General features: G+C 45.8%; 1 protein-coding gene across 2 annotated transcripts in view; it reads left to right on the top strand.

The window, feature by feature from the left end:
- The window catches only part of Ptk2b (protein tyrosine kinase 2 beta), a 119,535-nt gene that overhangs the window by 77,035 nt on the left and 25,994 nt on the right, over window positions 1-16,506 (top strand). For both annotated transcript variants that reach the window (XM_051160738.1, XM_051160737.1), the window contains exons 3-5: window positions 7,480-7,658; window positions 8,039-8,126; window positions 10,524-10,603. In XM_051160738.1, coding sequence (XP_051016695.1) covers window positions 7,480-7,658; window positions 8,039-8,126; window positions 10,524-10,603 — 347 coding nt within the window. The remainder of the gene's footprint in view (window positions 1-7,479; window positions 7,659-8,038; window positions 8,127-10,523; window positions 10,604-16,506) is intronic.

The following is a 16,506-nucleotide window of genomic DNA, read 5'->3' as shown; positions in this document are numbered from 1 at the left end:
TGATGCAGATTATTAAGCACTGTAGCAAATGGGGATTGTCTGGATCCATCCTCCATAGCAAATAATGGTCTTCAGCTGGTCATGCTGAAGGAAGGCATGTGACCCCCACCCCCAGGCCAACCTTCCAGTGAATTATAAAGTCATTGTTTTAAAGGGTGTCTAAGTAAGGGGAAACTTTTATTTTATTTTATTTTTAAAGAAATAGGTTGACGTGCTCGGTACTTTCCTGTCTGCCTTTTCTTATTCTTTTTTCCTCCTGAAGCTCATCTTAGCATTAAGAGCTCTTCTTTGTGGCATATTAACAAATCAGAATTTTGAATAGAAGAGGTCTATATTTAACAGGGTATTTTTATTTTTGAAGACAACCCTTATGCTCTAAGTCAATTAAAGATACGATTTTTGTTACTGTCTCAGCCTCCCCCCTTTTCTTTCTTTTTTTTTTTTTTTTTTGGTGTGTGTGTGTGTGTGTTCTACCTCCCATCTCCAAGTAGAACAAAAGAGAAAATGAAGACACTGGTGTATTGAGCTTGATACTCAGGCCCTAACACTCGTACAGGTCTTTGCTCTGAGCAGAAGGAAGTCATTTTTCTCTGCACTGTTTCTTTCAGAGGGTGGGTGTGGCCAGATCAGCTCTGCATGTGGCCCGATCACCCTAATTTTATTGTTTATAATCTTCCTTCTGTCCCCGCTAGCATCCACATCTGCTCATGCTACCTCTTCATTGTTTGTGATCCCCGTCGTGATAACCACCATCTATGGAGTAGCTAATGTGTACCAAGTATTGTCTGGACTCTTTCTGTACTTGGAATCAACATAAGGCAGGCCAGCCATAGTTAAACGCCACACGTCAAAACACATTAGTCTGTCATCTAAAAAGAACTAAAAGTAAGTTTAAACCTGCACTCTTGCCTCCTGGAGAGTTATCACTGGAAGATTCTTTTTGAGACAGGACACATTTTTTTTTGAATCCTCAACCAATCACTGATTAGAACTCAAAGATCCAAGATCAGACACAGGCAGGTGTTTTAGTCCTAATTTGTCAATGTCTTTATTAGATTCCTAGGAGTCTTCTAACAAAATACTGTACCTACAGAAATGTGTCATCTCAGAGTTCTGAGGTCTAAAAAGCCAAGGTCAAGCTGTTGATAGGGTCGTGTTTCCCCCTCCCCTGTGATGCCTGTGGGGGAAGTCTTCCTGGCCTCTTCTCCAGACATGGTGATTTGCCGTCGTCCTTGGTCTTCTTGGCTTATAGATCCTTCACTGGAATCTTGCTTTTCCACCTGTCATTCACATTCTGGTGTGCATCTCTGTCTCCATGACTTCATGTCCCCTTTTTAAGAACACCAGTCAGATGGGAATAGGGACTACCTAATGACCTCATTTCAATATGACTAATCTGAAGAGACTAGTTCTCAGTAAGGTTGCGGTGGAAAGGAAGCAGAGGCTGTGGCTTCAGCATGTCTTCTTAAAGAAACAAAATTCAATTCATAAAAATATGAATGTTGGACGTGCATTTGAAGTTCTTTAGACTCCGTTCCGTAGAGAGACCCAAAGCCCTGTCAATCCAGAGGAGCCAGGAATGGATTTCCAGGGGCCATCACAGTGCTGCCTCAGAATTCAGGGGAGGAACCAAAATTTCTACCAGCCCAGGGGACCAGGAACATGCAGGATAGAAGTCTGCATGGAATGACATTGACAAGGACTCGCTTAAAACATGGCAGGGAGGGCAGAACATGGAACCAAAAAAGGAACAGTTGGGACCAGGCTGCCTTTGTGGAGGATGGCGGGAGGACCTCAGCTAGGACATTGTTTTAGTATATTAGTTTGTTTGTTTTAATAACCTGGCCACAAATATGAAAAAGCTTGAACAAATGTAAGAAAAAATTAGGTATTTATGAACCTAGATGAGCCTGAGGACAGTGAAAACAGAGAGGTCACTTGAGGAAGTTCTGGAATGTAATGACTGTTGGGAAGTGGGTGGGCGGCGGGGTGTGGGGGGTGGGGGGAGAGGGAGAGGTTTGTTGCTCGGATGATCTTTGCGGGATGGTTTAATAACGGGAGGATTACGTCATTCTGCAATTTCAAAGTTGTGTGAGGGGAATGGGGAGATGAGTCAGTAGGCCAAGTGCTTGCCACACAAGCCAAAGAACTAGATCTCAGATTCCCAACACGCACATGAGAGCTGGTGGGTATGTTGGCCCACCTGTGATCCCAGTGCTCTGGGAGGCCATGACACAGCAACCCCAGGGCAAGCTGCCAAGCTAGACTTGCAAAATCAGTGCGTTCTGGGTTCAAGAGAGAGACCCTGCCTCAACACATGAGGTGGAGAGTACCTTTTGGAAGACACCTGGCATAAATCCTCTGACCCCCACATGTACCTACACACAGGTAGACATGCATACATACATGCACACATGCCACACACACACAAGCGAACATTAGAAGTGGATATGCACAAACTCTGACAGCTATGACGTCACTAGATGATGTCATCTCATGGGACTACTCTCCTAAATGTGGCCACCAGCAACTGAAAAGTCCTCATATGGTGCATGACCTTAAACCCTCTCGGGTGTGGGGACAAGTTATCTGGACACATTTCTTCTTTGTTTCTGACCTATAAGTGGATGAGTCAGAGATCAAGAAAACATGGAAAGGCCTTCTGAGGTCTTCCCACTACTCAATAATTAGAATAAATCAACATGAACTAAGAAGGAAGGAAAAGTCTAGGAATACAAACGTTTGCAAGAAAGTACCAGGAGTCTTTTAGAATCTAGACTGCAACCCACTGCAGCTAGAAAGCCTGCCGCTCAGCACTGGAAGCATGGGTATGGGAAAAGAGCAAGGTCTTCCTGGAGATAAAGGAGCTCTGGGCTTCTCTAAAGAGCCAGCACTTGTTAAAAACTCAACTTACATATGGCAGCAGAGCGAACAGGGAAACATCGTGTACTTTCATTTTTAAGGAGAGCTTTATTAATAGAGAAAGAAATATTGACTCGTTAATGGCAGCTGATGAAGTGGGGATTCAGCACCAACCCTGCTGCCCCTGTTGTGGGAGAGCTCAAGGAAGGCTGGACTGGAGGCAGCACAGGGCAGATGACCCTCTTCAGGAAGTCCTCCTCCCACCTGAACCTGCAGGGTCCTTCATGGCTGAGGGCTGTGTGCTCACTGGAGCCAAAGCACCATAGCTCTGCATAGTGTGCACATGGCAGATGGTGACTGATGTTCTAGAACCATCTGCAGCTTGATAGAGCAAGGAGAGATGACCACAGGGGACACTGTGGCCCAGGGAGCTTGTCATCCTGCCAGAAGATCTGTCTGGTCAGAGCCAGATTCACAGCCTAATTGTTTTTTGGTTTTTGGTGTTTTTTTAAGTATATACTGTATTTTTGGACCACATAATGCATTTTTCCTCCCAAAAATAGGGAGAGGGGGAAATAAGGGTGCACCTTATGATCCAATTGCTATTCTTACTGTTTTTCTTGTTTTACTGCTTTAAAAACTGGGTGCATCTTATGGTCATGTGCAACTTAATAGTCAGAAAAATATGGTATCTTTTTTTTTTTTTTTGAGACACATCATTTTCCTATTCCTTTTCCTCCTTCCAAACCCTCCTGATGACCCCACCTTGCTTGCTTTCAAATTCATGGCCTTTGTTTCTTTAACTGTTGCTACATGCATGTGTGTGTGCATGCATGTGCGTGTGCATGCATGTGTGTGTGCATGCATGTGCATGTGTATGCTTCTAAATATATAAGCACAGCCTGCTCAGTCTATATACTGTTACTTGTATGTGTGTTTTCAGTACTGACCACTTGTATTGGACAACCAATTAGAGTGCTCTTCCCTGGGAGGATACTGTTTCTGCTGCACTCAGTATCCATTAGTTGCCTGTAGGATTTTTTGGTTTTCTTTTGTCTACAGCTGAGGCCTCATGAGATTTCCCCCCTTTTATTTTATTATGTTTATTGGTATCATCTTTGTTCAGGTCATGTTTATGCAGCCATGCTGCTGAGACTTCATGAATGTAGCTCCTGACATTTCTAGGAGACACAATCTCAAAGAAATCCCCTGTTCCTCTGGCTCTTACAATCTTTTTGCCCCCCTCTCCCACAATGATCCCTGAGCCTTAGGTTCAGGACCTGCATTGTGGGTACATCACTTTGATTGGTTGTAGGCTTCTGTAATGGTCTCCATTTGTTTCCATGAGGAGGGGTGAAAGCTACACTTATCTGTAGGTTTCGAGTGTAGTTAGGGATGCTGAGGGTTTAGTAAAGTTTCGATTATAGAGTCTCCTCCAAGCTCCATGGCTTTCCTAGGCCCAGGGAACTGACTGGGTTTGTAGTACCAGGCATGACTGCCTCTTAGTGAGCTGATGTTAAATGCAGCTAGAGAGCTGTTGGGTACCACCAAGGGCTTGAGTGCCCTGAAGGTTATGGAGCCACACTGGGGGTTGTTGTGGTTCATAGCATCCGTTGACTAGGACTGTTGACTGTTTCCCTGCTTTGGAAGCTGGCATGGCACCTTCTGGTACCATAAAAACTCATGCTCAGGAGTACCAGCATTCAGTTCAGAGCCAGCTAGGGTCCTCTGGGGCCTGTTTCTAACATGTGAGATCACACCCTAGTGTGTGTGATACCATGTTGATGTTCTTCCTATGCCATTCTGTGCATCACATGCATTTCTCCTGGTCACGTATGAAGGGCGGACATAGCTTACAGTGAAGTTCCAACACAATGGATTGTAAAAAGAACTTCTCTTTGCCTGTTTCTATTGTTGTCTCAGAGGCTAACTGCCTCGTTCTTTCTGCTCACCTAGGCCTAGTCCTGCACAACCTAACCTAGGCCTAGAGTGTTTTCAGTCTCTGAGACTTACTGCTTAATAAGCTCACCCTTTCTTGTTCTTTCTGAGCTCTGGGCTGGTTGGTTCAACTCAGCTGTTCTGGCTCAAACTCCTCTCCCAGCTGACTTATTCAATCTGACTTTTATCTTGGCCTCTGAATTGCTCTGCTTGGCCTCAAACGAACTTCAGCAATCTGCTCTAATCTCCTGACTCCTCATTCTTTGGCTCATTCAGTCTCCATACAACCTCTCTCTGTAAAATTCTCCCTGTAAAACTACCTCCTCTCTCCTCCCTGCATTGTCTCTAAAGTAGCTTCCCTTTGCTCTCTCTTCTTGTGAGAGTTGGGCGTATCCTATTCTATCAAATCTTTCTCTGATTTGTCACTTTTTCTGCCACTCAATTAGACATCACTTTCAAATGTGGGTGCCTCCTTCTACAAACTAACTTTAATCTTAGACATTATGCTAAATGAAAGAAGTTGGTCAGGAAAAAAAAAGCCACACATAAATAATTCCATGCATATGAAATTGTAGAATAGGTAAAATATTCTTTGAAACTAAGGAATGGGGATGGGTGGCTAATGGAGGAGTGGGAGTTAGCCACAATGGTTGACCCAGGCAGAATTGTCTGAAGATGTGGAAAATGTATATCAGTCGGTATGCAGGTCACATGAGTGTATTTATGTGTCAGTAGTGTGTGTGTGTGTGTGTGTGTGTGTGTGTGAGAGAGAGAGAGAGAGAGAGAGAGAGAGAGAGAGAGAGAGACAGAGACAGAGACAGAGACAGAGACAGAGACAGAGACAGAGAGACAGAGAGAACACAAGTGCACATGCATATACATATCACCTTAAAGAAGAACTAGAAAGAACAATAGTGTATCTATTTGTTGCTGAAGCTGGCCTGTGTGTGCAAAGAGGCCTCTTACACTCCTAAGCTAATTTTGCATATCTTTGAGATGTTCATTTCAATATAGGTCACAGTTCCTGGCTATTCCAAAATGAGGTGCTAAGTTCATCGATTTCAGTTTGGTTAGGGGTAGGCTCTACATTTCAGTGCCAGAGGTGGGGACTGCAGGTGGGACTCAGTGGAGCTATGAAGGGTTCCGGGTAACATATCAGGGTGACCAAGTGGGCAGAGATGAGCAAGAGGTCCTTAACAGAAGTAGCTGAAGATAATGACAGAGCTTAGACCTCACGCTCTCATCCATGCCCTTCTCTGGAACTACTGTAGATGGCATCCTCTTCCAGCCTCCTCGGTTCTGATCTCCGAGCTGATGTTAGATTGCTGGCATGTGCTCTGGTCCCCATGCTTCCCTCCCACCTCCCTAATGCATCTCACAGAGCAGCAGTGAGCTTCTCTGATGGGCATTATCTTTCTTAGTAGGAAAGGGAGTTTATGGCTGAGGGTCTTCTAGTTCATAGCCCATGAAGTTCAAGAGAATTGGAAGGAGAAAGCTGGAACAAGACACATGAGTGTCCAGGCTGATGCATAATTGGACATTATTTTAAACCAGAATTACTTAAATATTAGTCTTGACTTTTCCTAGTAGAGAGAAAAAGAAACACACTTTCTTCTATTTCCAATAAAGGAATTAATTGTGTTTTGCTTGCTAAATTAGACAACTTCTTGGGAGGCATGTTTAAAAAAAAATCATAGGTCTAAACAACAAAGCATTCATCTTCTCCCTGGCCAGACTGTAGCCTCTAGGCTCGGGTAGGCTGATGTAGGCTGCGTATCTGCGCGTTTCCAACTCCTGGCTCACATGGGTCACTGTCTGTGAGGTTTTCAATCCACATCCAGGGAACTCTGCTGTTAGGAATGGGCTTAGCTCACTGGCCGGATGTGGGCCATGGGCTAGGCTAGTCAGGGCCTTCTGATGAGATTCCAGTCAGCCTTGCAGTTGATATTCATATTAATTGGGTTCTGCATCCAGGCCAAGAAGTGGGGTCACTAGGCTGTAGGCATGGGACTTGCTGAAACTGTGGGTAAAGGAACAAAGAGAACGCCCTCCCCCCCAAAAAAAAGCAGAACAAGGAGGTTAGTGCCTTCCTGTCAGATCTCCTGAGACCCTGCTTTTGCACCAGCAATGTGCCATTCTATCCTTTAAGGCTGTCTCCTCCAGCTCTGCCACGCCCTGAGTCAGCTTGGCAAAGCAAAACACTAGAGTCCAGAGGTCCAGGGCTCACAATGTCCACTTCGTCCTGGCATCAGTTTATTTACCAGGTCTAATGCAGTGGTGATAGCGGACTCAGTGAGGTCATGTGTGGAGAAGACCTAGCAGGGCCTGGCCTTGTTCTGCATCCTGCTGGCTAGACTAGAAACCATCCAGAAGGGGCTTGTCACGGGGCACATGCTCAGCTGGTATTCATTGTTTTGATCTGTACTCTCAGCCTCTGCATCTTGTCCTCACTTCTGCTGTGTCCTCCCACTTCTTCCGTGTCTGTCTCATTTTGCCAAATTGTTCATTCATTGGATAGAACACACTGTGTACCGAGGCTTATCGCTAACTGTGAGAGAGTCAGAAATAAATGATACCCGAGACAGATTGCTGCACAGGGTTAGGGGATGTGCATGGGGAGACTGCGAGAACCCAGCAGGGGAGCATCCCAGAATCTTAGCCTTCTCCTCTCCTCCCTAGGAGATCATCACCTCCATCCTGCTGAGTGGGCGAATAGGGCCCAACATCCAGCTGGCTGAATGCTATGGGCTGAGGCTGAAGCACATGAAATCAGATGAGATCCACTGGCTGCACCCACAGATGACAGTGGGCGAAGTGCAGGACAAGTACGAATGTCTACACGTGGAAGCTGAGTGGAGGTAGGAATGGCACCCTCCCTTCGAGCATCCCTAAGGCCCAGAAACTTCCAAAAACTTCGGGTGGCCTTTCTAGATGTAGTTGTCCCACAGCATCCTGAGGTCTAACCTGGGCTCGCGGCAAATGTCCGTTTCAGGACAGTATCTAGGGACAGTTCCGACCATATGCTGGCCATGGTATGGTGAAGCAGAACAGAGGATGGAAAGGAAGGAGAACCCAGGTCAGAGGTTGGTCCCCGAAATAAGGAAACTAGCATCTGTTGCCAGAAGCCTCATGGATAGCTGTTGCGTGCTGAGGGACAGAGTAGCTTTAGCCCTGTGGGTCCTGCTGCTTTCTTGGGAATCCAGCTTCCCTGTGGCAACCGGAGTCTGTCTTGTTGCAGGTATGACCTCCAAATCCGCTACCTGCCTGAAGACTTCATGGAGAGCCTGAAAGAGGACAGGACCACACTGCTCTACTTTTACCAACAGGTGAAAAGCACTTTAAATGCCGAGAAGAAGCATCCATTCTCTTCAGGGGTGATGGGAAGATAAAGGCCAGCCTTCTAGAAGGCTTGTCCCCGAGGCTGTTCCTTAAGCTCCCGGCTCCTCTCCAGCTTCTGTGTGGCCAGAAACCAGGGAGGCAGGAAAAGCCGGTTAGTGCCCAGGCACTGAGGTGTGGTTTCCAGCCTTCTTTGCCACTGGCCACCCTCATTCCCTGGGGTGCATGAATTTGTTCCCTCCTCTTTTCTACGTTTAGAGTAATGATGACATCTGCTCTAGAGAGCTGTCATGAGGACCAAGTGACGTCCATGGCAGAGAACTGGTGACTCGGCCTGAGGAAGAACCAATCACGATGTGTAGTTCTTGCCAGTTCCCACGGTGTAAATGCTCCTGTTGTAGCCTCTTTCAAGCCGTAAACATGGCATCCACCAGCTCACACAACTTTTTTGGGGGGGGGTTGTTGTTCTTGTTGTTTGGTTTTTTTGTTTGTTTGTTTGGAGTTTTTTTGTTTTTGTTTTTGTTTTTTTGTTTTTTGTTTTGGAGACAGGGTTTCTCTGCATAGCCTTGGCTGTCCTGGATTCACTTTGTAGACCAGGCCGGCCTCAAACTCACAGAGATTCGCCTGCCTCTGCCTCCTGAGTGCTGGAATTACAGCCATGTGCCATGGCACCCAGCTTACACAATTTAAAAACCATGCTAGCTGGCCCTCCTGAGCTGGCTGAGCCTCTCTCACTCTGTCAGACTACATCAGCAGCTGACACAGAACCTGCACAGGGGAAGTTCCAAAGCAGTGGGAACAGAGCAGGCACTGTCAACTTCTTTCTGGTCTTAACCTGCACTGTTCTTTCTGCTGGCCAGACATCAAGCCAGATAGTTCTTGGACTCTGAGTGACATTTATAATCACATATCAGCATGGGTTTGGATAAACTACTAACTCTTCCCCCAAGTATTCCTTCCTTCCTTCTTTCTTTCTTTCTTTGCTTCCTTCCTTCCTTCTTTCCTTTATCTCTCTTGATTACCACCCCCTTTCTCTCTCTCTCTCTCTCTCTCTCTCTCTCTCTCTCTCTCTCTCTCTCTCTCTCTCTCTCTTCTTTCTTATAATACTAATGGCTGAACCCAGGACATCACACCTACTAGGCAAGTACTCTTCCACTAAAACAAATCCTTAGCCATTTTTTTCCCCTGCAGTGTCTCATTTTTATTTTATTTTGGCTTTTCAGACAGGCTGCCCCACCTTCTCTCTCCGTGTGTGTGTGTGTGTGTGTGTGTGTGTGTGTGTGTGTGTGTGTGTTTGTGTGTGTGTGTTTGTGTGTGTCTGTCTGTCTGTCTGTCCGTCTGTGTCTGTGTCTGTCTCTCTCCATCTCTCTGTCTGTCTCTGTGTCTCTGTCTGTCTCTGTCTATCTGTCTGTCTCTCTCTCTTCTCTCTCTCTTCTCTTCTCTTCTTCTTCTTCTTCTTCTTCTTCTTCTTCTTCTTTTCTCTCTCTCTCTCTCTCTCTCTCTCTCTCTCTCTCTCTCTCTCTCTCTCTCTCTCTCTCTCTCTCACCCTGGCTGTCCTAGAGCTTGCTGTATAGATCAAGCTGGCCTGGAATTCACAAGGATCCATCTGCCACTGTCTCCCAAGGACTGGAACTAAAGGCATTTGCCACCGTGTTGGCTCCAAAACTGTCTCATTAAGTTGATTGAGCTGGCCTTGACAAACTGGAATAACTCATAGAGACCTTGAACCTGTAATCTTCCTGCTTCAACATCCAGAGTAGCTGAGATTACAGGCCTAACCCATCACGGCTTGCTTCAGTTTTTTTTTCTATCCAAAATGGCAGTGGGAGGGGGGAATGGAGACATCTGTCCATGATGGGATACTTTCTTTGTTGCTTTTCTATTGTTGTAAAGAGGCATCATGACCAAGGCTTATATTAGAAAGAGTTTATTGGGATTATAGTTTCGGAAGGTGAATCCAAAGCCATTGTGATGGGTAGTGTGGCAATAGTCAGGCAGGTGCAGTAGCTGAGAGTGTCTATCCTTATCTGCAGGTAAGAGGGAGAGGGGGAGACAGAGAGAGAGACAGAGAGAGAGACAGAGAGAGAGAGAGAGAGAGAGAGAGAGAGAGAGAGAGAGAGATGGAAAGAGACTAAGACAGAGAAACACTTTTGAAACATCAAAGCCTGCCTGCAGTGACACACCTCCTCCCACAAGGCCACACCTCCTGTTCCTTCCCAAGCAGTTCCTCCAACTGGGGACCACGCTTTCAAATTTATAAATCTATGGGGGCCATTCTCATTTAAACTACCAACCTGCACATGAGAGACATAGCCCGGAGACATCAGTTTGCTCCAGGAAGGAAAAAACGAGAGCGTGAGTCTGACCCTTGGCCTTTCTCCCACCAGCTCCGAAATGACTACATGCAACGCTATGCCAGCAAGGTCAGCGAAGGCATGGCTCTGCAGCTGGGATGTCTGGAACTCAGGTGGGTAATTTTGAGCCCTCTTCCAGGATGACATACTAGTGCTGGCTTTGGATTTGTTGGCTTGTCCCTCCTGTAGGAAGTGAAAGTGGGTATCTGAAAAACAGAAAGAGAAAGGGAGGAAGCTGACAACCAGGAGGACTCACCACCCAGTCTGCATGATAGACAAGAGAGAAAGGCAGCTCACATTCTACCTGGTCTCCTCCCCTCCCGTGGCTTGTCCAAGCTGCCTGTCCCTCCCACCTGCCTATCACTGTGGATGCCACTCAGGGATTCAGAAATGCTTCTAGAACTGTAGCCTGGGTCTAGGATCTCAAGGGTAGGGGTCTCAATCTGGGATGCTCATTGCTGCAGCCCAGGCTCTAAGAGGTAGGGACTCAATTGGTACACAAGCATCCAACAATGACTTCCAGTTCACAGTTTATGGAGGTGGCATGTATGCATAGTTAATTATAATTAGAGACAGAATGAGCATGCCTCAACCAGTCTTCTACAAGGAGACAATAACCACGAAGAAGAAAGTTTAACTGTTCTGGAAGGAAGTGAAAGATTTCAACTAACAGATAATGGGTGGGATTGGGGTAGGGAACTGGGCATTCCAGCCCCAGGGAACAGTGGGAGTAAGAGCCTTGGCTGGAGAACCACAGGGTTGAGATAATGGAAGCAATGACCATCCTGATGGCAGGCTGATGACATCATTAGACTGAGACAGAAGGACAGTCTAAGAAGCCAGGACTTACTTTTGGCTGTTGGGTCCCATTGCCATTTGGGACAGAAGAAGATCCTGTGGCTAAGCCTGTGCCCCTAGCCTGGTCTTGACCAAGGCCATGACACCTTCAGTTTGATGACTCATCTGCCACTCTACCTCCTTTCTTCTGCTCTACACCCTGATCAGTGTAAAAGTGGCTTCAACACCCAAGTGCACATCATGGTTAACTGGAGGCAGATACATTAGAGTCCCAATGCCATCCTTGGCCCTATGGGGCATAAGACCTGGGTGAGACCTTAGAAGATGAACTTTTAGCCAGCCTCCATGGTGGTTTAGATGCAGTTGGCCTCATCAGAATTACTGGAAGACTTTCAGGACCGTTGCCAAGTGTTACTTCTGTTTGGCCCAATGTGTCATTCTGGGGGATTTCTGATCTACCCGTGACACCCAAGTTGACTGAAAATAAAACTCTGCTGACACTTCCGTGGCACTGGGGCCTTAGAGAGAGGTTGAGGGGGCCCATGTTAGGGACTGTGCAACTGAAAGGTGAAGGTTCCATTTTGATTTAAGTATCTGAGATTGGTGGCCTGTTAAAGACTTGCGGCTGGCTGCCTTACAGTTAGTGGCAGTTGGTCTATTAGAGTCTAACATCTTGGATGCTCAGAGTTGGTGCACCAGGGAAGTCATGAAGCTTTTCACACATGCCTTTGTCTGTCTTCTGGGTCTGCTGGAGTTCTGGGACCTGCACCACATGCTACCTTCATCCTCTCAGAAACGAGACAATTCTGAAAAGTGGCTCTGTTGAGCTCTGTATTTGTGGGACTCATGCTAGACTGTTGTGTTATTTTGAGACTCCAGGAAGCCACCTGCCCCAGATCTGCTGGCAAATGACCTCATATTCTTATACCCTCTAGCCACCCCCAAACTGTTATTGGTTATGGCTCAAAGGCTAAGCATGGTACTCAAGCACTAAACAACAAGAGAGGTATCTGAACTGGCCTCTAAAGACAGTCATCAAGAGTACACAGTGTGATAAGTCTGTTCCCTGACCACCTTAGGGTTGTCCCCAAGCCCCCAACATCCTGCCACAGATGTCCTGAGCCTCAAAAGGAATCAAACTCCCACTCTCAGTGCTAGGGATATGCTGTTTCCGCGGATGTGTGGAAAACATCTGTGTTAACCTCATGGGCCTCCAGGCTCAGTAGTTTTCAAATGGAAATGGTAGAATGGCTTACATGGTGATTGAGTGAGTGGATTTTAAAATCAGATTACCACTATTTCTCATCAAGAGGAGGACATATTTCGGAAAATCAGACCATAAAGCAGAACCTTCTAGAACCAGGTTCTTTACTGAAAGCCATGGGCGATGGTGCCTCGCTCTACCAATATCAAGGACTGCGTAATCTGCCTACAGATAAATGACATCACCAGAAAAAATAACATATCCTTTCCCCGGCTTTATGAAGCACAATATATGCATAAGCCAGGAGACTAGTAAGACCAAACCTCAGGAGACCTGGTTCCTGTTGAGACGAATCAGACTGATTGGGAAGAACAGAGGGTCTGAAGTGGGGAGCCTGGACAGGAATCCTGAGTTTTCATTTGCTGTGCTGCTCTTGACAAGTTACTGAACATCTCTGTGCCTTCATTGCTCTATCTTTAACGTAAGGGCTGTTGGGAAGAGTGCGTTAGTTTATGTATTTAGGGCCCTTAGAAGAAGAACAAGGACAGAAGTGCTCTAGAATTAGTGGTTTATTCGTTGGATTTATGAGGGGGTCTGAGATCTGGAGTGTTCCAAAGAAAGGGAGAGAGACAAGGAGGACATCACAAGCCCTGACAGGCAGCTGAAGGGCGTCTCTGTACCAAGCAGGCAGGGCTCTATAGAGTCTTTTCTCGTTATGCTTAATTATATTTGTGGCACAGGATGTTGTTCGTGCTTGGCAAGCACTCTCGCGCTGAGGCAGGTCCCTCCTCCATTTATTCATTTGTATTGTTATTTAGAGAAGTTTTGGCTTCACATTAAAGTTTAGCCAAAGGCACAGAGATTTCTCCTGGATCCTGTGCTCTGCACACACACACACACACACACACACACACACACACACACACACACACACACACACCTTCCCCAGTTGTGTATGTCCTTCAAGATTGGTGCAATTCCTATGGTGGATGAATACCCACAGATGCACCAGTATTACCCAAAGTCCACAGCTCACATCAAGGCTCACCTCGGTGCCACACATTCTGTGAGTGTGGACAATGTGTCTAACTATTAAAATGCCATGCACAAGTTTCATTGCTTTGAGCATCTGTTGTTGTCCCTCCCTGGCCACCACCAATCTTTTTATTGTCGCCATGGTTTTGCCTTTTCCAGGGTATCACATAGTTGAAATGATAGTAATTGCTATTTATTTATTATTTATTGGGGGGTGCTTTATAGATGTCAAACACATAACTTCGTGTGAGTACCCTACTACATGAAATTCGTGGGCCATCTGCTAAAAGTTAGTCAGAAGGGCCAAATAACTTATCTTTTTTTGATAAGAAGCCAGGAATATTTTCCCACATCCAGTGCAACACAGGACTTTCAGTACCAAAGAATCAGTGAATGTGTCACCCAGGGTTTCTTAAGCAGAGACTGACACAATTAGGAATAGAGAAAAAATACTCACCTTACCTCACAAATTCCACAAGGAATTTGACCTTGTGGTTAACTTGTGAATGTTGGCAACAAATTAACAGTTTCCTTATTACTGCCAAGTGGCTTTTGCAAGTCTTTTAGTGGGGGGGGAGGGGCCGTGTGGGGCTGGAATGGATCTCTCATGAGTCTGCACCCGACCATAGACTGCTGCCATCTAGTGTTTGCTTCTCAGAATTGCAGGCTCAGCCTGGGGAGAACCAGCTTGTATTAGATAGAGGTAGTCCAAGCAGCGACAGCTTGGCTCAGCTAGGCAAAGGATGTTCCCTGTCAGCCAACCAGATAGAAAAATCTCAACACAGGGTCTCTGGAGAAATCAAAGTCTCTAATTGCCCTCCAGGACCTCTCAGTGATGTGTGGTGGCCTCAAAAGTTGGAAATACAGGGCTGAAGCACAGACTAGTTATTAGACACTTCAGCTCATGGCGTTTCTGTGACCATTTTGCAGGGCATGGAAGAAATGGGCCATCGGGGATAGAAAGAGTGTATTATAAACACAGAACCAGGAGACGGGAGATATCTGAGCCTCCTTTTCCTAATTCAATACCATTCCATTCACTATTTCCTGAAGCGTCCTAAAATTGCCACTGATTTGCCCTTCTACGTAGCAAAATGTCTCCATTTTAAATTTTCTTCCTTGTCATGGGGCCTCATGTAGCTCAAGTCACCCTCAGACTCACTACATATCTGAGGGTAACCTTGAACTCCTGATCTTTCTCCCTCTCCCTAATAAGTGCTGGGATTACAGGAGTGCAGTGCCCCCCATAACCAGCTTGAAATCTTTTTAAAGGTACCCTTTTGGGGGGTTGGTTTTTTGAGACACGGTTCCTCTGTGTAGCCCTGACTGTTCTAGAAGGTTTGTAGACCAGGCTGGCCTCGAACTCACAGTGATCTGCCTGCCTCTGCCTCCTGAGTGCTGGGATTAAAGGCGTGCGCCACCACGCTGGGCTCATTAAAAGTACCTTTAAAGTATTTTGCAAACATCATTCTTTACCACAGATCTCAAATCCCATTCATTCATTGATTCATTCACTCACTCACCCCACAAGGGCTGTGCACCTCAAGTGACCTGAAGAGACCCCCCTCCCATCTCTTCTGGGAAGACAGTCTTAGCTTCTCACAAGACTCACCCCCACTGACTGGCAGACTGATCTCATTGCCCCGATCTGCCTGGGGAAGGCTCCCTCCATTTCAAAGTTTTGGTTTTGGTTGAAGGATAGTGGCTGTATGCATTTATCGAAACACATAATTTCTTTATGGTAAGAACGTCCAAAATCCATCCCTGTTGCCTTTGAAATATGAAGTTGTTATTAGCTTCAGTTATCCCACAGTGCAGCAGAGTGCGGATCACCACTCTTCCTGATGAGCCAGCCCGAGAGTCTCTCCATCTTAAAGACTTTTCTACCCCCTTCCCTCATCTCATGCACCTTCCCACATCTGGATTGTGACATCTGCCAGACCCTTTGACTTTAGGCTGGTTCTGTTTACCCTGGAAAATTAAAACATTGATGATTTTGTGTCTTAGTTTTTTGTTTTTTGTTTTTGTTTTTGTTTTGTTTTGTTTTGTTTTTTTAATACTTTGAAATCTCAAAGCCTGCCTGCAGTGGCATACCTCATCCATCAAAGCCACGCCTCCTAATCCTTCCCAAAAGGCCACCAATTGGAGACCAAGCACCAAACATATGAGCCTCCGGGTCCACCACACTCCACTCTCTGGACCCCATAGGCTTGTGGTCATATCATGATGCAAAATGCACTGAGCCCAACTACAAAAGCCTCCATAATCTCTCAGTCTCAACACAGCTTAAAAGTCTAAAATCTTCCGATACTCGAGGCAATCTCTCAACTGTAACCACCTATAGAATTAAAAAAACAAGTTGCATACTTCCAGCATACAGTGGAACAGACTATATATACATTACTATTCCAAATGGAAGAAAGGGAACAGTAAGGAAATGTTGGACCAAAGCAAGACTCAATAGGCAATTCTATTCAGATTTTTCCACTGCATTTGTTTTTCCAAGTTTCAAATTAACAATCATCAAGAGGCAATCATTTCTATTGCTTTATAGTATAGTTGAGAGTATATTCAAAGCTACTGAGTCTTAAAAACTTAAGGATAGAGCAATCCATGTTGGATGCTTGGGGAGGAGGTGGTCTCTCTTGTGACTCATCCTATAGATGTTTTTTTACCCAGAGTATAGAAATACTTACTTGGAATCCTTAGTTCTTAAATGGCCTTATTTATACTTATCTTTTAACCCATCAAGAATAAACATTGTAGGAGGAGGAGAGATGCCTCAGGAGTTAAGAGTTCTTACTGTTTTATCAAAGGACTGAAATTCAGACCTCTGCACCTACCCTAAGCCCCTCGCAAAGACTCACAACTCTAGCTGCGAAGGATTTGGCACCCTCTTCTGTCCTCCATGGGCAGCAGTGTGTGCGCATGCGCACGTGAGCCCACACACAGACACGATAAAATAAAATATTCTAGAGA

The sequence above is a fragment of the Acomys russatus genome, chromosome 18 (assembly GCF_903995435.1).
Source record: "Acomys russatus chromosome 18, mAcoRus1.1, whole genome shotgun sequence".
Lineage (NCBI taxonomy): Eukaryota > Metazoa > Chordata > Mammalia > Rodentia > Muridae > Acomys > Acomys russatus.
Note: the sequence above shows the minus strand (reverse complement) of the source record. Positions and strands in the feature narration are given on the sequence as shown.